Raw genomic sequence first — 26,645 nt, forward strand, 5'->3', positions numbered from 1 at the left:
TTTTTCCCTGAATTCAGATAAAATCCTAGCAAAAGCCATGGGAAAAAAACTCTCAGAATATCATCCTCTTAAGAGGACATATCAGGGTCAAACTGGATCACCCTACAGTGTGAACCACTATGGCATCTCTTATGTTATTGCAGATTCCTTTTAGCTGGAATCACAATATTCTTGATTTTTCTTTTTAATACTTAAGGGGAAACATATAAAAATTAATTTAAAAGCTCAAAATATCAGCTTACAAATTAAAAACAACAGAATAAACAAACAGCATGCACTAGATACCTGATATCTAGTAGAGGTGATAAAAATAATGGTGTTTTTCCCATAAACATTTTCAGGGAATATTTTCATTTTGAACAAAAAAAATTAAAAAAATATTCACCAAAATACCAGAAAATTTCCACAAAAAGATTTAAGAAATGCAAAAATTTTTTGTTTCTTCCAAAAATACTCCACACAAAATATTTATTCTTCTCCTTTATGTTCCATCTACAATATATCTATATTATATGCTCCACCCCCAAAGCAGTATCAAAATATTTTAAGTAACTAACTTTTCCAACTAGATACTGTTCATTAGAGGTAGTACACGCTTCCAGCTTTTGTGTACACCAAAATTCTGATGTGTGACAACAATGGTACTACAGAGTAGAGTAAAACCATTTGTTAGGACTAATTTTGAACTAATTTATGAAACAGATCACCTCATTATGAAAAACATTCTAGCCTCTGCACATGAAGGAAACTAAAGAAATCATGCCTGTACCCTTGTTATTTCTGTCAGTTTTGTGGTTTTGGTGCTGATCCTGCAAACACTTATGCACATGCTTAACTCTAACCCAATGACTTCACAGGTAAGTGTCTGCAGGACCAAAGCCTTTGGTCATTGGTTTAATTGTTAGAACTAGAATATCTTCAAGTGACTGTAAACAAGCTACATGGTAACTTTGATACACATTAAAAAAATAAGACTGCCTCCTCTATGAAGTTTACATCAATCTGAACTAGTACATTATAAAAATGCAGTTTAGAAACAGAGAAACAAATAAGCTGCTTTTATAAGGACAAGGAAAGGCAGACACTATTTTTTCCTTCTAACTTCCAAGTATAAGCAAGGGAAGACTGGAGAAACGGGGTTATCAAAGTCATTTTCAAAACAATTCAGTTTAAACGGGTAATAAGGAATAACATTCTATTACTGGGGTTTCCTCCTCAGACCCCAGTCCATAGGCACAAAAGTACAGTCTTTGGATATTTAACTGTATTGTTGAGCAAATAAATTGTCCTTTACAGCTGGGACTTTCAAAGGCACATAAGGGAGTCAGGCATCCAAACCCCAATTACTTTCGATGAGAGTTGGTTACCTACTTCCCTTAGGCTCCTTTGAATTACCAATGTAGTCCTACAGTTATAGGCAACCACATTTCTCCATAGAGATTTTTACTTCTCAATATACATATGCGTGCACACAACTTCTGTTTCCTTATCTCATTCGTGACTGCATGTCAAGATGCTGGCCTCATATTACATGTCTGACCTTTGCAAAAGATGAATCCTAACAGATGCCAAATGTTAATTATAGAAACAGCAGGACTTACTGTGGATGCATCTTGTAAAGGGAACCATCCACACCCACCGTGGTGCGCAGCCTGGTTACGCCTTTATTATCACGCAATTGATTCAGAATCGCGCCCAGAGTACTAGCCACCAGATTAGCAGAACGGAATGAAACAATTGTACAGACGTGCTGGACAGCAATGCAGTCTTCATGGGATGGTTCTACCCCAAGACGTGTCAAAATTTCTTTGGCTTTATTCAGACCTTCTTTGCTTCTACAGACAGGAATTTAAACAGTGAACTCTTTAATATTAAATTATAAAATGCATAATTAAGTAACATGATTTGATGTCAGGTGCTTTGCCATATGACAATGTTCTGAGAGTCTGAGAAGGGTCTTAGAAAAAGCAGTTGAGGGCAATATCAGCCCACGTCAATCTCTCTATTAACTGGACTACAAAATCACAAAGTACAAAACAAGGGAGAGTAAAGCCAAAATAATGTTTGCTAAGAATATAGAGCTTTTCAGTAAAGCCCAATGGAAATATACAGTCTATGAAATCATTTCTATCAGTGGTACAATGTAGTTTCAACAATTCTGTTAGCACCAGTTCTGTCAGTACTATTCTACTCACGTATATATATTTAAAATGCTGTTCATCACCTCAAAATTTGTTTGCCATTGGGCATCAAGTACATTTTTTGACAAAGTGTATCATGTCTTAATTAACATGAGTTTATAAGATTCACCTCCAACAGGGAGCAATTTTGTTCACTGTGCCAGATTGTCTGAGCAAGTCTACTTTCCAGTGACTTTGCCATAATTCAAACAGGTGTGAAGCCAAACCAAAACTGCGGACAATAATATTTATATTGCTATTGCCAAGTGTTACCTGATAACATGGCATATACATGTAAGAGCAGGATGGTAAAAAGACATGGAGAAGCCTGTGGAAGCCAGTCATTTGTAACCTCCAAAGCAAAAAGAGAGCAGCAATGCCATTAAAGTTCCTTTGGTTAATTGCCCCAGGGAACTAGTAAGCATCTCAGCTGTACATCTCTACACGCCTGGAGAAATTAAATTTCTTTATGCCTTGTTGACTTTTTTAAATTATAAACTAATTCACAATTTTGAATGATAAGCAGAGGCCACCATTCAGCAAGCTACTTAAGCATGTGCCTAACTTTGAACACACGAGTAATTCCATACTCACATGCTTTAAATGTCACCTGAATTAGCGCCAGGGTAAACAGAGATGGCTATAGCTAAAGGTGTCTAAGCATTTTTCATTCTAAAGCATGTTTTTCAGATTTTTATAACTTTGTCAAACTTTTACCTTTTTTGCTGAAATTTTCTACAGTGGTTCTCACTGATGGTTTTTAAACACCACAATACCTTAATTCTCTTCACTCACCTTTCTATTGACTATACATGCATGTGAATGTAAGTTGGATCCATTTTCACTTTTAATGTGGAGTTGCTTATGGAATAGGATGTAGGGAGATGTGTAGGGAAAGAGGGTTGGCTCCACAGAAGTTGCAGAAATTACTGACTGTTCCCACAATATTGCACCAAAAATTGTAGACCCAAAAATCAAACAGATTTTTAAAAATTTGGCTCAAGGAGAGTATTATACAGTAATACAAATTCTAAAAATCAGTAGTGAAAGCCGTAAGTATCGACTGAAAAGGTGCTGACATTGTCATATTCAACACCTCATATTTTACAGGTCAGTGTAATATTTATTGTTGTTTACTGGATGGGATGCTCTGTATACTTTTCACATTTATTTATTTTCTACATGACAGTAATATGGAGATGGGAGAGGGTGTCACAGAAACATTTACTGGTATGCACTAAGCAACACTTAACAGGTTTAATTACATGGTAGGAGAATATGTTTCTGGTACACCACGGTGGAATACATGGTAGTTGCAACGTTCTAGATAGTAAAGATTGGTGTTTCTACTGAAACCTATCACCTGCCAGGACTTGATAGCACTTCAAAAATATTCACACCTCCACAGGCATGCCGACAGACCATGCGTCACTATCATTCCTACCCCAGAAAGCACAGTGGTTTAGAATGGCAAAGTGCATCAGCACATCGGTATTTCTAGTTTCTATTTTTGACCTCTCATTCCTGAAAGGATGACAGTAAGCAAACTGCCAGGAATGCTGTCAAAAATGCACGATGCCAACACAAACAAGAGGAGGCACTGGTAGCAAACCACTCACTCGGGTAGTCAGGTCTGGGAAAAGGCTCTGTTTGGAAATAGAGGAGTGCACAAGGCAACAATAGCTATTGATGGCAGTGGTGCTTGAACTCCCAATGAGATTAATAAATGCCCTTTGAGTTAACAAAGTATGTTAGTAAACTGGAGCTCCCATATTAAGTTGGTGAACAGATTTGAAGTCTGATTCCCATTTACACTAAGGTCCCCTTTACACCATTCTGGCAACGTAAATGGATTTTAAAGTGGATGTGAATATAATTACCTTTAAACCAACTTTAAGGTCCCTTCACACTGCCCAGAGTGGTGTAAAGGGGGCCCTCGTGTAAATAAGAATCAGGTCCTGGATCTAAGTTTATACTTAAGTTTTAGGTTCATTTGAAATCAATGTCCCAGCTTCACTTTACACATTTGGCAATTGCGACCCAGAATTCTGTAAGTGTAGGAACATTAGCCAATAGGTTGGGGGATGCAAGACTAAGTACATTTATAGTCCACTGCTATTGGACACACTACTTGTTCACACTGCAGTCAGAAAGCGGCTGTTTGCAACAGGCCATCTAAGAGCCCGCCCTGAAACTCCTTGTTCACACAGCAGCCACCAAGATTATTTTATCCCACTTTCCTAGCCACTGCCAAATAAGAAAGGGGCAGCAAAGAATTAAAAAAAGAAGAGGTGGCCACAAAACTGCACATGTGCTGATGCCTTTACAAATCACAGAAAGAAAGAAAGAAAAAAAGAGAAAGAAAGCAAGAAATGAATTGCTCACTTTTCTATGGCAGACACATGTTTCGTTTCAAATTTTCCTTTGGTTAAAAGCTCTGGAGTGATTCTCCCCTCAAACAGTAGCCCCTCTTTGGCCATCTTTACAAGGATAAGCCTGACCAGCTCACCCATGTACTGTCCGCTGACCATCTTCTCGAACCTGTAACAACAACAACAAAAACACACAAGTTAAAAGTTTTCACAGTGAACTCTCAGATTTAGACTTTTTAATCTAAAGTTCAGAAGTAAGTCACCTTGGATGCTTTTCGACCTCCCATCTTTTCTACTAAGAGGGGAAACCATATTCTGCTATTTGCTACAACTCTGGCAATATCATTTATTGAATTAAGATCATTCAAATATGCAACAGACACAGGATCAGGGTTATGAATGGAAAGTGCCCTCATTATACAGAGAAACCTCAGAGAGGCCAAAAACACATCTGCAAATAATGGTGGGTGAAATTCTGTCACTTAGATGTCACTAAGTACAGTACCTGATTTGCATCTATAAGTCACCTACTTGATTTATAATGCTTAGTGGTATGGTCTGCACCTGCAAATACATGCAAGAGTAGAACTGGTCTTGCTAGAAGAGAAGCTGGGCTAAGGCCTGGCTGAAAATCTGGACCGTTATTTACATAAATGCCCCCACCATATGACAATGAGAATTTCAGAGTCATCAAGTAATAGTTCTGAAAATAGCACTAATCATGTCACTGGAGAACATTCAAAAAGGAAACTCAATAATTTCTTACATACAAATATTAGTTTCAGGCCTTTATCCACTTGTCTGCTCTGCAACAGACCAAGCAGGAAAAGCCAAAAGACTGACAGTGCTGCCTAACATACTAGTTTCTTTCCTTTTCAAATAAGAATGCCACTTTTCAAGAAAAGTGACAAGTGCCACTGCTACACAGAGGTTGCAGCAGCCGTCAGGGCAAAGTAATAAATGTAACCAAATACCCCATTTTACATATAAACTTAATCTCCCCTTCTTACTGAAATGCACAAAAACAGTTCAGAATGTAAATCTGAAGATGCTTCAGTAACATGACATGTTGACTGTGAACTTTCCACTGTGCTCTTGTATTTATGCTAGTCTATGGAAGGGACATGTCCCCCACCGCAACTTGGTAAAATCTTACTGACGCCCAACTCAGTGCACTCGTGCATACTCGTCACCTGATCCCACCTAACTTTTGGATGCAGTTGCATATATGATCCAGTGTGTGTACACTGTACAAGACAAAAATGTCAAGCACCACCAAGAGCAGAAGTTCCAAAGGCAACATCCGAACACATCAGCAGAACAGACAAGGAGGATCAGGATTCAGGATAGGCAGTGCTGGCTAACTATGGACTCTAAATGCAGGAAATAATACTAAATTAGAGCTGACAAGAAACAGTCAGCACAACATGGTAACATCTGATGATATTGAGGATAAGAAGCACTGGAAGCAAAGCTGCGACAAAAGCAAGTGTAGGATTCAGACAAGATTCAGGGTAAAGTAGCAGCAGTGGGTGCTAACAGAACCTCACAAAATCGTCATGAAAAGGTACCTGCTCAGGCATAGTGTCTACTCATCCACCCTTACCAGCATGATAATTAAGATAATGAACAAGCTAATATGATTTTATTTTAAATTAGCTGCCTCAGACAAGACGGGGCAAACAGAATTTCACAAGGTTGTGATACAGGCTGAATGCAGGAAATTAGACTGAACTGAAACGGACAAGTAAATTCAACATCAGCAACAATGATATCCATAACTCATGCTACGTCTCCACTTCAAACGCTACAGCTGCACTGCTGCAGCTGCGCCACTGAAGTGCTTCAGCGTAGATGCTTACTACAGTGACGGGAGGAGTTCTCCTGCTGCTGCAGGTAATCCACCTCCTCGAGAGGCGGCAGAATTCTTCCACTGACCTAGCGCCATTTACACTGGGGGTTAGGTTGACTTAACTACATCTCTCAGGGGTGTGGATTTTTCACAGCCATGAGAGATGTAACTGTGCCGATGTAACTTTGCAGAGCAGACCAGCCCTCAGACAAAATCCTGCACCTCAGACTCACTGGGAAGTTATCCTTTTCAATGGCCTACAGGATAGTTTTGAAGTAAAGAGAAAACTAACTGGGTTTTATGTGATCCAGTTCAAATACTGATCTGAGTAGCTTTAAACAAAATGACAGAGGCAGAATTTACTGAACTGTCACTGTACTCTTCTAGCAAAGAGACAAGTGCTTCTTCGTTCCCCTTTTTAACTGTTGTTTAAACCCTTCCAAGTGCATGGCAGTATGCAAAATGTTTCTCTAACCTCTTAAGCCTAGACTAAGTGCCAACTACCAAAAAGAATTTATAAATATCATTCTTCCATATTAAACCAAATAACTTAAGTGTCATTCTGGTTAACTTTAGCACATTAGCCAGCGTTCTATACCAAGTATTGTACTGTAATAGGGCTGTTTAATACTGTAAAAGGGACTCCTTCAGTGATCACTGAGACAAGCCTGGAGAATGAGCATGCCAAGACAGAAATAAAGTACTATAACCATTACTATTTATCAAGGACCAACCCTGACAATATTGCTATTACCAAGGTGGTAGTAAAATGAATGAATAGTCTATTCCAGTAATAAACTCTCGAACAATCAGGCTGGATGGGGTGCTGTAACCACACCCATCTAGTAAAGCTACTTGGGTGGGTGTACGCACGCTTGTTTACAAGGAAAAATCTCAAGCAATAGGATTCTATCTGGACCAAACCATGATCAATACTGAGAACCAAAAGACTTAGAGACCATACAGTAATGAAAGAGAGGAAAGGCATGGCTTTGTGGTAGGGGGTTTCCAGGCTACAGTACAGGGGAATCAGAGATATTCCTGACTAAAAATGATGCTGAATACAATGGTGTCTCAGGCAGTGATTTCACAAGTGCTAACGAAACTTCAGTGGATGGAGTGTCCCCTCCTCCTTTTCTATGGTTCACAAACATGCAGTGCTAAACCTCCCTTAGCCCCCCTACTCAATGGGTATATTATCAGCATAGATAGCTCCAGTGCCTCCACCTACTGCAGTCCCCATCTTAACAAATTAATTACCAGGTAGTAAAACAGAGCTATCTTGCTTCCCTCTGCCCAGTTCAGACAGCCCACATTTGTTTTACGAACCATGACCCAAATCCTCTGCTGCACCCAGTCTCTCCTGGGAGTCATAACCAGCTGGGCAAGTTTAGAGCAGCCAGCAGGCAGCAATAAATTCCAGCAGGAAAGCTGTAAATCCAGCCCGAAGATCAGAGAGACATCAAAAGCTAAAAGACCTTAGAGTCAGACAACGTACAACTCGATTTGTTCTCCTTCACCAACCTTAGACTCACCGAAATTCTCACATCCTGCTGCAGAGAGGTGATTTACATGGGACAAAGGTCCAAGAGCCTGCTGAAGGTGCAGGAAGTTTGAAAGGGAAAAAACAGTTATGTGAGATAAGCCATATACCTGAGAGAAGAGAGGTGGTGTGGGGGATGGAGAAGAAGAAAAAAAAAAAATCACTGGTTTCACTGAGATCTCACAGTACACGATATTTAAATTCATTGGAGTCAAAGCACAGCAGCAAGTGTCTGAGTTTTTGGGCCTGTAAACCAAACTTTAACAGGTTAAGGGTGTGGTGAGGTGGGAATTTGGGCCTATTGAAGTATTAAGGGAAGAAAGGAGTCAAGACCTGTTGGAAGTTCACAGCGAGGGAAGAGGAAAAAAGGGGAATTTGCTTGGAAACTTCTGGACTGGAAAAGAATGAGGCCCAATCTTACTGAAGACCTGTGATGGTGGGGACAGCCAGTGTAAGAGCAGAACTTTAGAATAAAAAGGCTTTGGATCAATTCACTTGAGCCACGGGCAAGAGTCCAGGGGCGGCGGGAGGGGGGTTATATTTCATTTTGTCCATCCCTTAGTAAGATCTCAAAGCTTCCCCTGGCCTATGGTTTGTAGACCACAAGGTGGAATAGTTTTAAATGTGACAGACTTCACAGGGCTGCTTCCTATAATTGCCTCACTAAATTGCCTAATCCTGAGATTGCTCTACTATGAGTTTATAGATTAATCTCAATCATTTTGTGCCACTAAATAAGCAAATGAAAGTCTCACTTACAGTTGTTTTCCAGGATTGAGGGATCCACGGTCAATCTCCTTGTCAAACTCAGTTCTGATGTCTTCTAGTGACCCATCATCTCCAAAGGCTCCCCACTCAGTGTTAATGCACATCCTCCCCTCATCACCTTCCACCAGATCAATATGCCTCAATTCTTCCATGTAGCAGGCATTCGTGCCAGTACCTTTAGGAACAGATACCAGCAGATATTAACAAAACAAGCCAACAAAAAACAAAATGCAATATGTCCACTGTAGCAGAGGAATGAATGTCACCTATAATCAAGCCAACTTCACAACGCTGGTCATCAAACCCACAGGTCATCATTGTTCCTACTGTGTCATTTACAACAGCCATGATGTCTGCATCATAGTCCTGAAGGACAAAACAGAATTTTACTTATATCACACACTTAAAAAAAATTAATATCAATACGTCAATGTAAAACGTCACTGACCATAGAACTTTGAAAAACATTATATTTAAAGACAACTCTGCTTATACCAATCAATTTCTCTATTACTACAGATACAGTATTTGCTTGTAAACAGGAATTTTGTTCTTAAGAAATCACCCCTACTCTTCCTATTGTCCATCTGAAGTCACAATCTTGCGTTGGTAATAAAGTTTATTTGGAGAAGATTGCAAGAGCGCTAGAAGCAGATTAATGTTCCAGGTGAAGAATAAGTAACAGTAAGAGTAATTCCTAAGGAATCAAGATTCTGTCTTTATATAAAGTCTCCAATAACAGAAAAGCAGAGATCAAATTGTCTTACAATAGAATGTTTTGCTAAGGTTTTCTTGAGGAGTCCATGAGTCTCCAAGTGTCCTTTTGAATGTCTGATGTAAAGATTTCTTTAATTAATATTAATTGAAAACTTTGAGTAAAGATTTTAATGTATGCATGTAATCAGTAAATAATAAAATAAAAAGAATTTACCAAAATTACATAAAAATCAAAGCATTTCCATTAATCAGTTAATTTGGTGTGTTATTTATCTTTCCCAAAGTCTGAAAAAGTAACTGATTACATACTGGCATGTCTTGGTGAAGATAAAATCAGCTTATCAAAGGTTTTCCTGCTGCTGAAATAGAACAAAAAGTGTCCAGTTTCAACAGAGAGTCCCATTTTCAGACCAAGTCACACTTTATGACATCAACAGGCTCACCTGATTGTAATAGTCATATGATTTGTAAGTAGTTGCTCAGGAAGAGAATTTACTGAGCTACAGGGTGACATTGCTAGAGAACTAGCACGGTGATACACATAATTTCACATTTAATGAGAATGATAAAATTGCTTGAGCTTTCAGGTTAACTATTGTGAGAGACAGTAACTTAATTTTGCTTCATGGGACAAATGGTGTTATGATGAGATGTGTAATTTTATTAAAGTTATTGTAAATTTTCACATAGTAACTATGAAATTATTCTGTTTCCCCACTGCATATCACATTATGGGCTCTAGACAATCTCTCTCTCTCTGTGTATATGGGGGAGGGGGGGGAAGAGAGAGAGAGAGATTGTCTAGAGCCCATAATGTGATATGCATATGTGCATATGTGCGTGTGTGTGTGTGTGTACATATGTATGTACTTATGTATGTAAAAGACTCAACAAATTTACCCCACGTTTCTTGATTGCCTTGTTGAGCAGCTTTACTACATCTGCTCCCTCAACTCCACTTGCTTTGAAGCGTTTTGTCCAGGTTATCAGAATACCCTAATAAAAAAGGAGAGTAACATTAAGTACAATATTAAACCAAACACAAAAAGATTATCTTTTTCTCTAAAACAAAACATTAGCACTCCAAATGAATCTACAAATCCCTGGGTTTGGATGGTCAATCTTTTCCCCCACAATGCCATCTTAATCTGACGTGACTGGCAGTCTTTGTTTCTTACTATAGCTGGTTGAAAAATGGGGAAAGTTTTCATCAAAGATTTTGTGTGAGAGAAAGAGTGAGAGAGCTTGCTGAAGTTTCAAATTTTCTATAAGCGCCACTGATTATTATTGTTCCTGAATGGTTTCCTTCTCTAAGATCCAGTCCAGTTTCCCATTTCTCCCGTTAAGGAACTGGGACCCTGCAGTTCCCAGAGGGGGTTCACCATGCAGACATGACTGAAAGAGGAATGACAGTAAACTCATGTGGAGGGAAAGAAAAAGACTTGATCAGTGGAGATGGTGCCAGGAATCAGACTGGTCTGCATCCGTCATCACTGATTCGCATCAGGAGGGAGAGAGGAGGATGGGCATCTTGCAACTGTAAAGAAAATGTTCTTCAAGGGTTGAAATAAACTGAAATGTTAGAAATGTGGCAAGGGTTAAAAACAATTTTTAAAAAGGTAATGGGCTAAAATAGTTTCAGAAAGCTAAGTATGCAAGGATCAATTATAAATTTTTTTAAAAAATCACAAATGACTATGCTAAAAAAATCATTTAGAAACATAACATGCAAGGATTAATTAGAAAGAAAAGCCTTAAAACAAATAGGGTTAAAATAATTTACACACTGAAAAGGAATGGACTCAAAAGGAATAAAAAAAATAAGAAAAAAGGCAAGGGTTAAAATAAAAAAAATATTAAACAAAATTAAGCAAAAATAATGTATAAAATAAACAGATACATTTGAATAAATGTTAGGGTTAAATTACTTAATGTACAATTGTCTAGGCTCACTAAATAATCAAGGCGGTGATGGCTAAGTATGGGATAAAGTAACAAAAGTGGGAATGAAGCAAGAATCAAATAATAATAAATAAATAAATATATAAACCCTCCCTTGTATTGCATTCCATAACCCATCACCTTGTCTGCAATTGCGTTAGACTGTAAGCTCTCCTGGGTAAGAACCATGTCTAATTTTTTGCATCTGCATGGCGCCTAGCTCACTTTGGGGCATTCAATGAATAAATAATAAATAATAATGAAAGGAAGGAAGGAGACAAGAGCTGCTGATCAACAAAAGAGAAAAGGAGATACAAACTAGCACCATTTATTTTCTCTCTCTCTCTCTCTCTCTCTCACTCACTCACTCACACACACACACACACACACACACCCACCCACCCACCCCCAAGCTATCCACCCATCCAGGCTTTTATAACAGCACTCACCACAGCAGAGTCTGAGTGCCTTCCAAAGAGTTAAAATACAAATCTACAAATGGCCTCTGATCTAATACTCCTGCATGTCTGCAAGGTTCTCCTCTTAAAAGCTGGCTACCACTTCTTCCTATAAATTCTTTCAGAAGGTTAATTTTTCTCCCCTCAAAATTGGACAGTATTTATTTCAGTGGATACAGGAGAAAGGTTTGTCATGGCGGCTCTGCTTACATCAGTGCTCTTTTCACAGAAAGATGTATAAAGTCTGTCTCTAACTCCTAAATAATTGCTCTTGCCCACAAGTCATTAAGGAACCTGTGTGCCAACAGGCAGAGGGCACAGGGATGCATAAGGGTTACAGGGATCAGTAGCGAGGTGTCTCAGAACCCTAAGAAGCATCACAACCTGCGACAAAATCCCCCAGAACCGAAGTCAATAGGCCGCCATGTGAGTGCAGGGGTCCAGCCTTGCATATTCCAATGCAAGACCACAGCCTGCAAGTATACGATCTTCAGTACAGGTACTCTGTTCTTGGACTAGTCCATTTTGCCTGTTATACAGCACCATGTACATGTACGACACTATGTAAAAATAATTTCACCACCCTCTGCCCTTGTGTTGTCTCTCATGGGTTATACATTCCTACTATCCATTTTATTCAGTCTCTTGCCGTGGGAAGCACTGATATACAGTTGACATTTCTGAAGCTCAGATACTATCGATGGGACTCTTCAGTCACATGCCTGCTTCTAATTCTCATTTGATGATTGACATAGGATACAGCTTGATGCAGTTGCTTCTTTTATTGACGGGCTTCCAGCTGCTGTTTGAACTCTATAAATGCCCTGAAGACTGCTCTCATTACAAGGACATTATCTGGTAAAGTATATTCCTTCTGAACCTTCTAATTATACCTAAACTCAGAGACTAAATGATCCTCTGCCTGCAAGCACAGGCCCCATTCTGTGATGTGAAATGCACTATGAATATTAAAAGTAGATGCTTTACATTGCTAGGGCAACTTCCATCCAAAGATCTCTTAAAAACATTAGTGAATAACCTTCACAACAACACTGAGAGATAAATATTATCCCCATTTTACAGATGGGGACATACACAGGAAGAGTAAATTACTTGCCTAAGGTCACACATTGAGACCAGGTCTACACTACAAACTTCTGCTGGAACCTCTACGTCCATGAGGGATATGACAAGGTGTGTGATTTGTTGTATTCTCCATAACATTTAGCCCCTTAGAACTAGTACTGATGTCATGTTTAGAATATTGAAGGCCTATCAATATGTGCACTCTCATTGCTTCTAAGTACATCAGCATTAGTACACGGTTTCTATAGCAATACTGTATTAGCAAGTCGCTGAGTCATTCTACTTATCTGAAGTAAAAGATGGGAAATAATGCAGAAATACAATACTGCAGAGCACTCTGTGGTTCAGGGAATCACATAATCATTATGCATTCAGAGTAACAACACAGCCAGACAGATTTCATTTTGTAGCCATGTTTGTTTTCAAACCATCTCAAATAGGTTTTTTTTCAATCTAGTGGTCTGATTCTAGGCGGTGCTGAGCACCTTACACTCCAGTTTTTGCTCAATGAGAGCTAAGGGTGCTCACTACCTCTCAAGATTAGGTCCTAAATTAGGACCAGTTTCTGCAATTTTTACTCACAATGAGTAAGTGCTAGTCACTATGAGCAAGCATTGGTGAATTGGGTCCTCAAAATTATAACCTGTATACTATACTTTACTTTAAATTAAAACATCATCATTCAACCAAAATGTTAACACAAAATAGTAGAAACTGTTCATTTGTTAAAAAGCATTTTTAAATAATTTTGAGATGAAGTACTACAATGAAATAGGCAATAATTGATTCTTACACTGAAAGTCAGGCCAGCTGGAATACTGCTTGTTTGCTGACACGGAGGAGAGGAGGGAAGGGTTAATAGCACAGTGTCTCTGCTGTACATTAATAAAATTCTGAAATATTCTTACCTCATCTAGCTTGGATTGTCTACATGGGAAAGAAAATGTAAACCCAACTGGCAATTTCTTGTCCTTGATTTGTTGCTTCTCCATGAAATCTCCCAGGCATTCAGCAACATGATCAAAGAGCTGTAAGAAAAATAGGAACATAAAATGACAATAGTCAGAAAGACAGTTTTAAGAAAAAAATATGCCTTGACCCTCACAGGAAACATTGGAAAGAATTAAAGTGACTATTATAAACAACCAATTCCAAATTTAAAGAGACATTTTCCATGTGTCATTTAGAATTGATAACACGTTAAAATTAAGGCAACATAGATAAATACTTCAATATTTAATAAGGAAAACATTGTTCTTTTAGCAAATTCTACTTAACTTTTTTTTCACCGCTCTTTAAAAAATGCAAAACCTAAAATGATGGTAAGTGCTACTTTAGTATATTATAACACATCTATTAATAATTTGATGAGACAAAAAATCAGTTTCTTTTAAGAGATTATTAATAATATATTTATTATGTAAATGCAGCTACCTGAAAGGGCTTATATTTGGCATTTGATCATACAAGAAGCTGACCCAGCAAATCAACACAAGCTTAACTTTAAGCAGGTAAAATAATCGTATTAGTCAATTAAACTATTCGTATTCCTTGAAGCGTTGCTAGATTGAGATCATGAAGAGAAGAACCTTGCAGGATTGAACCCTCGAGTAACATCATCTCATTTAAAAAAAAAAAAATAAAAACAAAAAAACCCATGAAAAAACAGATTTTTAAAATACTGCACATGCTCCAAGGGACAAAGGGCAGGGTACATTCTGTGAACTGATTACATCTCCAGTACTGTAGCATCTTAGATGTGACGAGCACTACAGCATTACTGCAGACCAAAGAGAAAAGCCAGGACAGCACAGCAAGACAAGGTGGCCAGGGCAGGCAACACTAGAAAACCTCTCTTCCCCCCTTAGTGGGGTTCTTACTCTGGTAGTTCAACTCTCCAATCTCAAACCAGGTAACAGCCAAAGCACTTCATAGCCTTTTCAAAATAAAAAGCACTGGAGCTCCAGTCTGGCTTGAGCATACCCATACACCCGCTCCCTGTGCTGCAAATCAGGCCAGTGACTGATGCTCCATCTTTTAACAGATCTCTCCTTTAAAGATGACACCTAACAAGAGAGCCCAGAACACTATCGGTGGCCAAACTCCATCTGCATGCTGAAATGATTGGCCAATCGTATCCGTGGTCAGTCAGTTACAAAGAGGGTATTATGAACTTTATTGGTTTGAGTGTCATTTTTGGCAGCAGCAATGATATCAACAAACAAATCTACATCTAATTGGCTTAGCTGCTAAAATGACAGTCATTTGGGGCTGCTAGTCAGGATGCAGGACACCATAAATGAACATTCAGGTTTGTTTGTCCCAGAAAAAGCCAGAAAAATAGGAGTAGATGGGCTGAGAGGTCAGCTAAGAGGTGTAGCATTAATGAAAGTGGCTCTGGAAGCTTTAATTTACACTGGGCTTTTTTGAGGGGATAGTAGGAGACACTTGCCGTTGCCATCTCCATCCCCCCCTTGGCTTTACCCACTCATTCTTGTGGCTATTCACTTCTGGGTTTACTGACATCAGAAGGGGTGTGTGTGTGTGATCACTCTTTAATTACTATGAAACCTCCAGTTATATTGTCAAACACACAGTCTACTAAGGACAATGCACCAGCCAGAGTGATAACTATATAGCAATACACAAAGCACACCATAGGGCTGACTTAGGCCCCTTGGATTGAAATGTTTAAAAAAAAAAAAACCACACAATATTCATATCTACCAGTACAAAAGGCTGCCTGTGCCTCAAACTGACCTATTATAAATCTCTCTCCTTGTACCAGACGATTATATTTCTTTCACATTGTGACTCAAACATTGTGACACAAACCTGGAAAAATACCAGCATTCTAGGGCTACTGACTGAGACTACAAAATAGCCTTTTTATCACCCGTAGGTTGCCATGTATTTACCTAGCTCTAATCAAAATAATTTACAAGATCCCACAATGATAGAGGAAATACTATAGACAGCAGCAAATACGAAACTTAAAAGGGTTGGGTTTTTGTTTTTTTTACAAGACTATTCTGTTCAGAACTAAAAAGTGGTTTACATGACATTTCTACTTACTAGACTATATTAAACCCATAACTAAAATAAGAGCTAATCTGACTAAGCATTACTATGGTAATTTCAGAGAGGAAACTGCAATTTATAGTCTTTTGCAATTGAGAACACCAGTACCCTCATACACAACCAGAAAGCGAAGGAAATGAAAGAGGCTTCACTTTTGTAACATCATGCTCAGCTGTCCAAATGAGAGATTAAAAGAGTTATAAAAAGAGGAATTATAATTAAACAAAAAAGTATGACAGTTCATATAAAATGACAGGTTTCAGAGTAGCAGCCATGTTAGTCTGTATCCGCAAAAAGAACAGGAGTACTTGTGGCACCTTAGAGACTAACAAATTTATTAAAGCATAAGCTTTCGTGGGCTACAACCCACTTCTTCGGATGCATATAAAATGAGTTGTTACAGTAATAATACATTATACATCTATATAGTGTCTTCCAAGTGGAAGTGCTTTGCAAACTACACATACCATCGCTAAAATGTTGCCCCCACTAGGGTTAAAGGTGACAGCCAGGTGAACAACAAACAGAGAATCCATTAAATTACAGTCCAGGAAGAGGAAACTTTAGCCAAGGACACTGGTGCAAACTTAGGGTGACCAGGTGTCTGGTTTTCGACCAGAACACCCCGTTGAAAAGGGATCCTGGCAGCTCTGGTCAGCACCGCTGACCAGGCCATTGATTGTCCGGTCGGAGGCGCCGCGCAGCCGGCATGTCCCCTCTCTGGGAAGCAGCCGGCATGTCCCCCCTCCAGCATGTCCCCCCTCTGGCTCCGTAGGAGCAGCCAGGGGGATCTGCACACTGCCCCCACCCCAAGTGCCACCCCCGCAGCTTGCATTGGCCGGGAACCGCAGCCAATGGGAGCTGCAGGGGCAGCGCCTGCAGACAGGGCAGTGCACAGAGCCGCCTGGCCGTGCCTCCGCGTAGGAGCCGGAGGGGGGGACATGCTGCTGCTGCTTCCAGGAGCTGCTTGAGGTAAGCACTGCCTGGACCCTGCACTCCTGAGCTCCCCTTCCCCCTCCCCCCCGTGCCCCAACCCCGTCCCAGCCCTGATCCCCCTCCTGCCCTCTAACCCCCTTGCACCCCCCCCCGGGGGCCCAGAGGGTGGGGGGGGGGGGGGGGGGAGCAGGGGGAAACGGCCGCTCCCCCCGAGCACATTTTCTAAAAGCGGTGCCTTTCCGCACAGCCAGCACTGGGCTCCGGACTCGGAGTCCGGAGCCGGGTTTTGTATGCGGCCCCGGCTGGCTCTGGGCTCCGCACCGCCCTCCTCCCCCATCCCCAGCCCGGCTTGCTCATTTCAGGCGGCGTTGGCTGGTTGCCTAGCTCCCCCCCGCCCGCAGCTGCCCGGCTTGCTAAGCCGAGCCTTGCTTGGTGCACGCTGCCCAGGCAGGGGTGGGCTCTGCCGGGAGGGGAAGGGGTGGCAGCGCAGCCCCCCAGCGCAGCGGGGGGGCGCTGAGGAGCAGCAGCCCCGTTGCAGGGAGCCCTGAGCCCTTTAAATCCTGGCTGGCCAGCCCCAGTCCTGTTTTAAATAATTTTTTTATTAGCGTTTTAAATAATTTTTTTCAGTCCAGAGGAAATTCGTCACTTATCTTTTTTAACTTTATAAAGTGCTGTGCACAGCTATAGCAGTATAAAAATATAAAACAAGGAAACCAATTATTTTCAGGTGTGATTAATAATTCAAAGGCTTAGAGTCAATGAAGATCACCAGATATATACAGGCGAATGTATTTGATTGCTCACAAACCAACTATGGGTATTTTTATGATCTAGCGGAGACCCCAACAGGTATCAAATACTTAGTTACATTTGTAGCTTGGTATATATTTTCCCTTTCTCTCTCTCTCTCTCTCATTCTCTCTCTCTTTCAGGGATGCTATTTTAATTTTGTCGTCTTCTTTTTCTATTGCCAACTATAGTTACCACACAAGAGACCAGTACAACTAGTAAGTCTTTTCTCACTCTTGCCTTACGGAATGTTCTTTTCAATGTGTGATCCATGTTTACATGCCTATTGAAGGGTAGCCCTTAAATTCACAGCGGATTTCTTGAATTCTCACTTCCATTTGTATACATACACACCTGTATTCTCATGGACATAGCAGATATCTGCAGAAGCAAATGCAATATTTCTTAATCTGGCTTTCTATTCTCTTAAAGAGAAAATTATTCTGGGAGCAACTCCGTTTCAGATTTTTTTAAACTCATTTTCTTGTCCCCCAACAAATAATGGTGTGAAAACAGCTGTGTATGGCCTTGTATATAGTATCCATGGTACCTTCCCTACCAGATTTAATAATTTTATATTAAGCTGAATTTATGCGTCCATAAAATCCTATTTGCTCTGCAGGGTTTGGAGTTGACCTCTGGTTCTTTTGCAAGGGGGAATTAAAGGGCAAGAAATGAAGAGGAAACTTGTGGTACTTTCGCCCTTCTAGACCCCTTCACAATGTTTTCCCTACAGCAGCAAGTGATCTAGCTTACTGCAATAGCATGTCAGATGTAATTCTACTTTATTTTTGCCAGTAATTCAAAGTTTATTGAAATATCTCTTTCATAAAGTATTTAATTTTGGCTTTTTATTTAATTTGTTTATTTATTTATTTACCAATTCCTCCATCTACTACCCAGGAGCCCATTACTACATGTAAGTTTGGATTCCAGTTTAAAAAGTGGCCTGTGATTTCACAGGGCATGTACTAGATTCCTGTCTCCACTGCTTTACAGAAATATACCTGCATTCCAATGGAAAGAGCAGATATTTGCAGAAGTAAAGCTATTTTCTTCTTCTGTGGCTTACTTACTATTTTGACAGTAGGAAATTATTCCATAGGTGGCTCCTTTTTCCATCCTCCTAAGCCCTTGTCTACACTGGAGGGGGGGGGGTTGCACTGATGTGCCACTATGTAAGCAACTACAGGTGAACATTCCTAGTTTAGATGAGCTGCACCAATGCAAAACCAAGAAATAAGGGAACCATTGGCTGGAAACCAAGCGTGCAGCACTACAATAGGCACCTGTCACTTGGAAGTTAACACGGCTTCCAAGCTTTCAGTTTTCTCACATCAGGACATCCAAGGAGACCTCGACAGAACAGCACAAAAGCCACAATCTGGTGCCAGAGGAGGAGGTGGAGAAGGAAGGAAAAGGGGGGGAGGGGAGGATTTTTTTTCCCCCGTGGTCTCTCTTCAGCGGCATCTTTTCTCCGTGAGCAGCGGCAGCCCGGGGAATGACTCTGCCGCAGCCGAGCCGCCGCTCTGCTCCGGGGGCGAGGGGTGACAATTACAAACTACTGTATTTTGTGATTTACTTTCTAGAATCTAAAGTATATCTAAGTATAATCTAAAGTTCTCCTGTGAAATGCCGGCTGTGCAAACCCTTCCGTGGCTGGATCATTCTTGTGTTTTTATTTTAAGTACAAATAAATATGTATAACGAATTTAAAAGTATGTAATTAGTAATTTGATATGTCAGGTGGCGCCTTTTTTTGTGGGTTCGCTCCCCCTGATGTTAGAACCTGGGCTACGCCACTGCAGAGCGCCCTCCTTCACCCCAGTTTAACAAAGATAAATGCAAAGTGCTCCACTTAGGAAGGAACAATCAGTTTCACACATACAGAATGGGAAAAGACTGTCTAGGAAGGAGTACGGCAGAAAGGGATCTAGGGGTTATAGTGGACCACAAGCTAAATATGAGTCAACAGTGTGATGCTGTTGCAAAAAAAGCAAACATGATTCTGGGATGCATTAACAGGTGTGTTGTGAGCAAGACACGAGAAGTCATTCTTCCGCTCTACTCTGCGCTGGTTAGGCCTCAACTGGAGTACTGTGTCCAGTTCTGGGCACTGCATTTCAAGAAAGATGTGGAGAAATTGGAGAGGGTCCAGAGAAGAGCAACAAGAATGATTAAAGGTCTTGAGAACATGACCTATGAAGGAAGGCTGAAAGAATTGGGTTTGTTTAGTTTGGAAAAGAGAAGACTGAGAGGGGACATGATAGCAGTTTTCAGGTATCTAAAAGGGTGTCATAAGGAGGAGGGAGAAAACTTGTTCACCTTAGCCTCTAAGGATAGAACAAGAAGCAATGGGCTTAAACTGCAGCAAGGGAGGTTTAGGTTGGACATTAGGAAAAAGTTCCTAACTGTCAGGGTGGTTAAACACTGGAATAAACTGCCTAGGGAGGTTGTGGAATCTCCATCTCTGGAGATATTTAAGAGTAGGTTAGATAAATGTCTAACCGGGATGGTCTAGACAGTATTTGGTCCTGCCATGCGGGCAGGGGACTGGACTCGATGACCTCTCGAGGTCCCTTCCAGTCCTAGAATCTATGAAACCCCTCATACCCAGCCCCACCCCAGATCCCGCACCCCCAGCAGGAGCCCTCCCACACCCCCGCACCCCAACCCCCTGCCCAGAGCCCCCTCCCACACTCCGAACCCCTCAGCCCCAGCCCAGAGCCCCCTCCCACACCGTAGCCCCTGAAGCCAGCCCGGTGAAAATGAGTGAGGGAGGGAGGGTGGGTGGGGAGAACGAGCGACAAAGGGAGGGGGGATGGAGTGAGAAGGGGCGGGGCCTCAGAGGAGGGGTGGGGCAGGGAAAGGGTATTCGGTTTTGTGCAAGTAGAAAGTTGGCAATCCTACGCAAACTCCTGCTCTCAGGCAAACAGCCAGGGCCACCAGGAGGAGACAGGCCCTGTTTTTTAAATTTTAATTAAAAAGAGATCCCCTATTGTACACACAGTGAGTTTTGTGGAACTCTGTGCATTGTCTTGGAGAAGATGAAGGGCAACCTGACAAGATTTAAACCTGTGGTTCCAAGAAGTATAGATCTATTGTATATGAAGGTTAGACTGCTAAACTATCCACCCTCACTTAATACCTGAATGAGCTGAAACCACAAAATGTGTACTAATGACTCAGAGCACATCCTTACAGCATAAGAGGTATTTTAATACATAAAAACTAGACAGGCAAATCAAGTGAATTAACTAGCTATGTTTTTATGAGTATGAAAGCACAGTCAGGAGTGTCTTTAATTTATATAGTACAGGATTACTGTACCAGATTAAAAAAACAAAACAACAAACTATAGGAGAGAGAAATGGATTGTTAGGCAGAGCAACGAAGCGAGAGATACATGCTTACAATTTTTGTTACCATCTTTATTTACTACTGGTTTTATGATTTTTTTCAAAGTGTCACTGTGACTCATACACAAGTCCTCCTAAGGATTCATTTGGCTGGAAGTTTGCTAATTGATATTTTTTTAAGGGTTAATGTCTAATTGGAAGGAATTTACAGATCTGATCGAGTCAGGGAGCTAGAGTAAACTTCAGGAGGAAGGAACCCAGCAGAAAAACAGTTAAATGTGCATTGCTCAGACTCAAAAACTATTTCAATAGAATGTAGAGTACAAAGATTAATGTAGAAATCAGGTTTTAAATTAGCTCTAGCTCTTTAGACTGACTTGGAAGAGTCTCTAGAAACTTTGGGCCTGATATTGCACAACTGAAGTAAATGGAAGTTTTGCCCTTGACTTTAACGGGAGAAGAAATGGACTTATATCAAAGTGAAATACGTTTGTATCTGACAGATGGGGGAGGATAAAAGTCTGAATACACCAACATGGAAAATCTCAAAATAAACTCTGCCAGCTAGACACAAGGTCATAATTCACAATTCCTCCACTGATCTGAATGGGATTTAAGAGGATAAATCTTTGAGGTTAACGAGTGTTAGTAACCAACCCTGTTCAGAAGGTCAATGGAACAGCTATTCAGGTAATTGTGACAACTGGTTCACAAATTTAAAAGGAACCACTAGCATAAGAATCAGTCAAAAGCATTTAATCATTAACCACCTGAGTACCTATCAGTTTCCTCAGGTGCCCTTGTAGAAGAACAGCACGAATTCTGCCACTAACATACCACCATAGAAAATTTTAGTCATGTTTACATTGTCATACAAGAACTAAGGAAATGGATCTAATTCTGATGATCTTTCCAGCTTATTTCTCTCTTTACCAGTATCTAGATACTAGAGGGTATCTAGTCATTACGGAGTAGAATTGTAGCTACCGTTCCTACCTCTCTTCCCAGTTTAAAGCCCTCTTGACAATTCCTTTTAGTTTTGAGCCCAGGCAGCTGGTCTCATAATATATGTAGGGACTTCTAATATTTACCTTGTTTAACTTATGATTTATTTTTTAAAATCATATTTAACTGGCCTGAACCATCTCACCGCGTACACCGCTAGCCCAAGTAATAAGAATACACATGTAGTATTTCCTTTGCCCTCTGTCCCCTATTTCTTCCCATTGTTTGCAGCACCTGCTTGTAGAATCTTGCCTTAAATTAGACTTCATTCCCTTCGGGGCAGGAACAGCCTTTCACTATGTGTTTGTACAGCATCTAGCACAATGGGTCTCAATCCTCATTGAGTTCTCTAAGGGTATGTCTACACATACCCTTAGAGCCGCAGGTGCAAATTCCACATCATGGAGACATCTGATCAAGCTAGCTCACTAAAAGCAGAGAACAGCCGCAGAGGAGTGACGGGCAGGAGGAGCTAGTCACCCCAAGTACGTACCCACCCAAGATGCTAAGCATGTACTTGAGCAGTGTGACCCTCCTGCCATTCATGACGCTGTGGCTACACCCTATTTTTAGTGTGTGCTAGTTCGATCAGCATCATTAAGTGATAGAGTGCTTCCCAAATCCTTCCTCTCATCTCTCTTCATCCAATGGTTCCTCTCCACAGGATTCTAAAAGGGCAACAAATGTAAATGTCACCTCCGGCATTCCAGAAACGCTTAGAGTCCCACAAGACCAGAAAGCCATGTGGTAGTCACTGTGACCACAGGGAGAAGAATCAGGCTCTGGCCAGTCTCTCATTGGCCTCTGAGCAGGGCCGGTTCTGGCTTTTTTGCCGCCCCAGGCAAAAAAGCCTCCGGCCGCCCTCCCCCCGGGGGGGAGGGCGGCGAGCCCCGGCGGGGCTCCGCTATCCCCCCGGCGGCCGGGGGGAGGGCGCCCGGAGCCCTGGGAGGAGGGCGGCGCTCCCCCCGGCAGCCAGAGCGCAGGGGGCAGGGCAGCGAGCCCCGGCCGGGGGGAGGGCGCCGGGGGGGAGGGCGGCCAGAGCGCCGGGGGGAGGGTGGCGAGCCCAGCCGTGGCCCCGCTCTCCCCGGCGGCCGGAGCACCGCGCCGCCCCCCTCCAGGTGCCGCCCCAAGCACAAGCTTGGTGGGCTGGTGCCTGGAGCCGGCCCTGCCTCTGAGTAAGGGGCAGAAAGGGAAGCAGCAGAGGATGCTGGAGAGCAGAAGATGAGCAGTCTTGTGAAAAGCTGGCAATTGCCCAACTCCTCCACATAAGCTCCTCCTTCTGCTGCCATGGGGCCAGGAAAGCAGCTGATAGATTACATGAAGCCGCCCAAATCCCCAACTTCTGTAGCACACCCTGGAGCAATAGGGTACCCCGATAGCAAGTATGAAAAATCAGGACAGGGGGTGGAGGGTAATAGGCACCTATATAAGGCTAGGTCTACACTACGGTGGGGGGGGAGGGGTGTCGACCTAAGATATGCAACTTCAGCTACGTGAATAGCGTAGCTGAAATTGCGTATTTTAGGTCGACTTACCTGGCTGTGAGGACGGCGGCGAGTCGACCGCTGCCGTGCCGCCATCGACTCCGCTTCCGCCTCTTGCCGCGGTGGATTTCCGGAGTCGACGGCAGAGCCATCAGGGATCGATTTTATCGCGTCTTCACTAGACGCGATAAGTCGATCCCCAATAGATCGATTGCTACCCACCGATTCGGCGGGTAGTGAAGACGTGCCCTAAGACAAAGCCCCAAATATCGGTAGAGCCCTAGCAGATACAAAAATGTGGATCCGCATCCGCCAGAATCAACCTGCGATCCAACCTGCAATCCGCTAGCCGTCTTTTGTGTGTATCCGCACCCACAGCAGCAAGCTGTCTCACAAGGACTAGTGATGGGGGAGGGGGGGAGAGCAGAGAGGAGCAAGCAGGGGAGTGTGTCTTGCAGGGAAGAGCCGGTGCGAGGGGAAGGGGCATCGCATCACGTGCTGCTCCCAGGGGCTCGCAAGTGACGGCAGCAGCAGTGCATGTTGCATCACAGCAGGGCAGAGGGGTAGGGCGCCAGGGCCCACCTGCTCCAATCCCCATGGCTGGGGGTGGGCCCCGCTGCGCAGGCGCCGGCAGGCCGGGAGCGCAGCCAGTGCTGCCAGGCCGGGCCATGGTGGGGATGCTGGCGCTGCCAAGGGGCCCGAGGTGCTGGACGGGAAGCGGTGCGGCAAGTGGGTGCTGGACAGCCCCAACTTCAGCCTGCTGCCCAGCCCCAGCCACTGGCCCTGAGCGCGCTGTGCCCCCCAAGCTGGACACCGCAGGCCAGGCGCTGCTGGTGAGCAGAGCCCTGCATGATTGTATCCGCATCCGATCCACTATCCGCAAAAATGGTCGGCAGACAGCCGCATCTGCGGATATCCACGGATATGAAGTGGATATCCGCAGATTTGCAGGGCTTAGGGTGACCAGATGAGAGGAAGAAAATATCGGGACACATGGGGGGGGCGGGTCCGCCGAGAGCTGCCAGCAGAGCAAAAAAAAAAAAAAAACCAAACAGTGCTGCCGGCGGAGCGAAATATTGGGACAAATTGCGTCCCGACCAAAGATCGGGGGACAAACACCTAAATATCGGGACGTCTGGTCATCCTAGCAGGGCTCTAAATAGCGGGACTATCCCTGTAAAATTGGAATATCTGGCCACCCTATCGAGCAACACATTTGAAAAGCCACCCAACTGATCACACAGGAAGTAACAGGCAGCAGCATTACTCTTTAGCTTTTTTTTATTTGTCACTGTTTTGTTAAAAAACAACAACACAGCCACCGGTGTAATGTGGGGCTGGGGTCAGGAGAATGGCAGAGCCATCATCAAACTTGGGGAAAGTGATAAGGAGAAAGTAATGTTGTATGTGTTAAATGTATACTGCAGACTGTCTATGGGACTACCCATTTCTCTTGGTACTTTTCCACCTGAAACCTCCCATCAGTTTTAACCCCACCTCTGCACAAAATTGTAACATAAACCAATTTACAATTTAAAAATGTACATGAACATTAATGTATGCTTTTAGATAAATCCCGACCTGTTCAATCTAGCCAAAGTAATAAAATCCACAACTTTTTAAATCTTTGTAATATTAGTATAGATCAAATATCACTGCAACTGTTATATAAATTAATCCCAGTAATTTGAGTGATTATCAGATGATACTGTATATCATAACTATGTAGCAATTGTCATCAGATCTGAAAAAATTAAGGATGGAAATCCCTTTGCAACCATTTCTTCAACTTTTTAAAAATGGACTTTGAATTTTCTGAATGGCAATCTTTACATTCTTCAATGGCTCCTCATTCTTATCAAGAAATAAAAGAAGTGTCAAAAACTGTATTTGCCCAAGGATGAAAATCCCATAACGTATGCTACACTTGAGCAGAGTATTTACATATGTAAAATATTCTCTGTAATGCCATTTCCTGACCATATACTAAATGTTTCTCCATAGGCAAATTTGTATTCCAGGAACACAGGAGACTGAAAAAATTACACCTACCTGGTTTCAAACAGCATTCACCACCAAGTCAGATTTATGTGGTGGTAAAACGCTTTGCCACCTACAGTATAATTAAAAACAAAACAAACAAAAAACAACACTACAGTCCTCATACTCTTTCATGCAAGAGTCCTCTTGTAGGGGAATGAATACTTGGTCTGGTCACCAATCTTCATCTGTTTCTAGGCACAGCCCTACATTTCAATTGCAAGCTAGATTGAATTAATCCATTACAAAGACTGGGAGGTTTTTCAACCCTCCGTTCCCATACATGGAAAGTGATTTTTAGAACATGATAAGACAGAGAAATTGGTTTAGAACTGTAAATTCAAACTCAGCAGGAAGTGACTTGTGCAGTGAAGGCTGCATTCTAGTTCCCTTGGCTAATTACCAAGACTGCTTATTTATTCTTAATATCATTAAGAATTATAGATTTCAGAGTGGTAGCCGAAGGAGGAGTCCTTGTGGCACCTTAGAGACTAACAAATTTATTTGGGCATAAGCGTTTGTGGGCTAGTACCCACTTCATCAGATGCATTGAGTGGAAAATACAGGAGCAGGGATAAATACATGAGAAGATGGGAGTTGCCTTACCAAGTGTGAGGTCAGTCTAACAAGACAATTCAATTAACAGTAGGATACCAAGGGAGGAAAAATAACTTTTGTAGTGGTAATGAGAGTGGCCCATTTCAAACAGTTGACAAGAAGATGTGAGTAACAGTAGGGGGAAATTAGGTTTAGGCTTTGTAATAACCCAACCACTCCCAGTCTTTATTCAGGCCTATTTTGATGGTGTCCAGTTTGCAAATTAATTCAAGTTCTGCAGTTTCACGGTGGAGTCTGTTTTTGAAGTTTTTTTGTTGAAGAATTGACACTTTTAGGTCTGTTATTGAGTGACCAGGGAGTTGAAGTGTTCTCCTACTGGTTTTTGAATGTAATAATTCCTGATGTCAGATTTGTGTCCATTTATTCTTTTGCACAGAGACTGTCCAGTTTGGCCAATGTACATGGCAGAGGGGCAC

The 26,645-nt window shown here is 42.0% G+C and overlaps 1 protein-coding gene across 1 annotated transcript in view; it reads right to left on the reverse strand.

The window, feature by feature from the left end:
* The window catches only part of HK1 (hexokinase 1), a 69,625-nt gene that overhangs the window by 20,032 nt on the left and 22,948 nt on the right, over positions 1-26,645 (reverse strand). Inside the window, exons 4-9 of the mRNA XM_024198121.3 lie at positions 13,826-13,945; positions 10,333-10,428; positions 8,982-9,081; positions 8,707-8,890; positions 4,566-4,721; positions 1,602-1,835 (exon numbers count right to left, since the gene is read on the reverse strand). Coding sequence (XP_024053889.1) covers positions 1,602-1,835; positions 4,566-4,721; positions 8,707-8,890; positions 8,982-9,081; positions 10,333-10,428; positions 13,826-13,945 — 890 coding nt within the window. The remainder of the gene's footprint in view (positions 1-1,601; positions 1,836-4,565; positions 4,722-8,706; positions 8,891-8,981; positions 9,082-10,332; positions 10,429-13,825; positions 13,946-26,645) is intronic.

This window comes from Terrapene carolina, unplaced genomic scaffold (genome assembly GCF_002925995.2).
Source record: "Terrapene carolina triunguis isolate 2854851 unplaced genomic scaffold, T_m_triunguis-2.0 Scaffold95, whole genome shotgun sequence".
Taxonomy (NCBI): domain Eukaryota; kingdom Metazoa; phylum Chordata; order Testudines; family Emydidae; genus Terrapene; species Terrapene triunguis.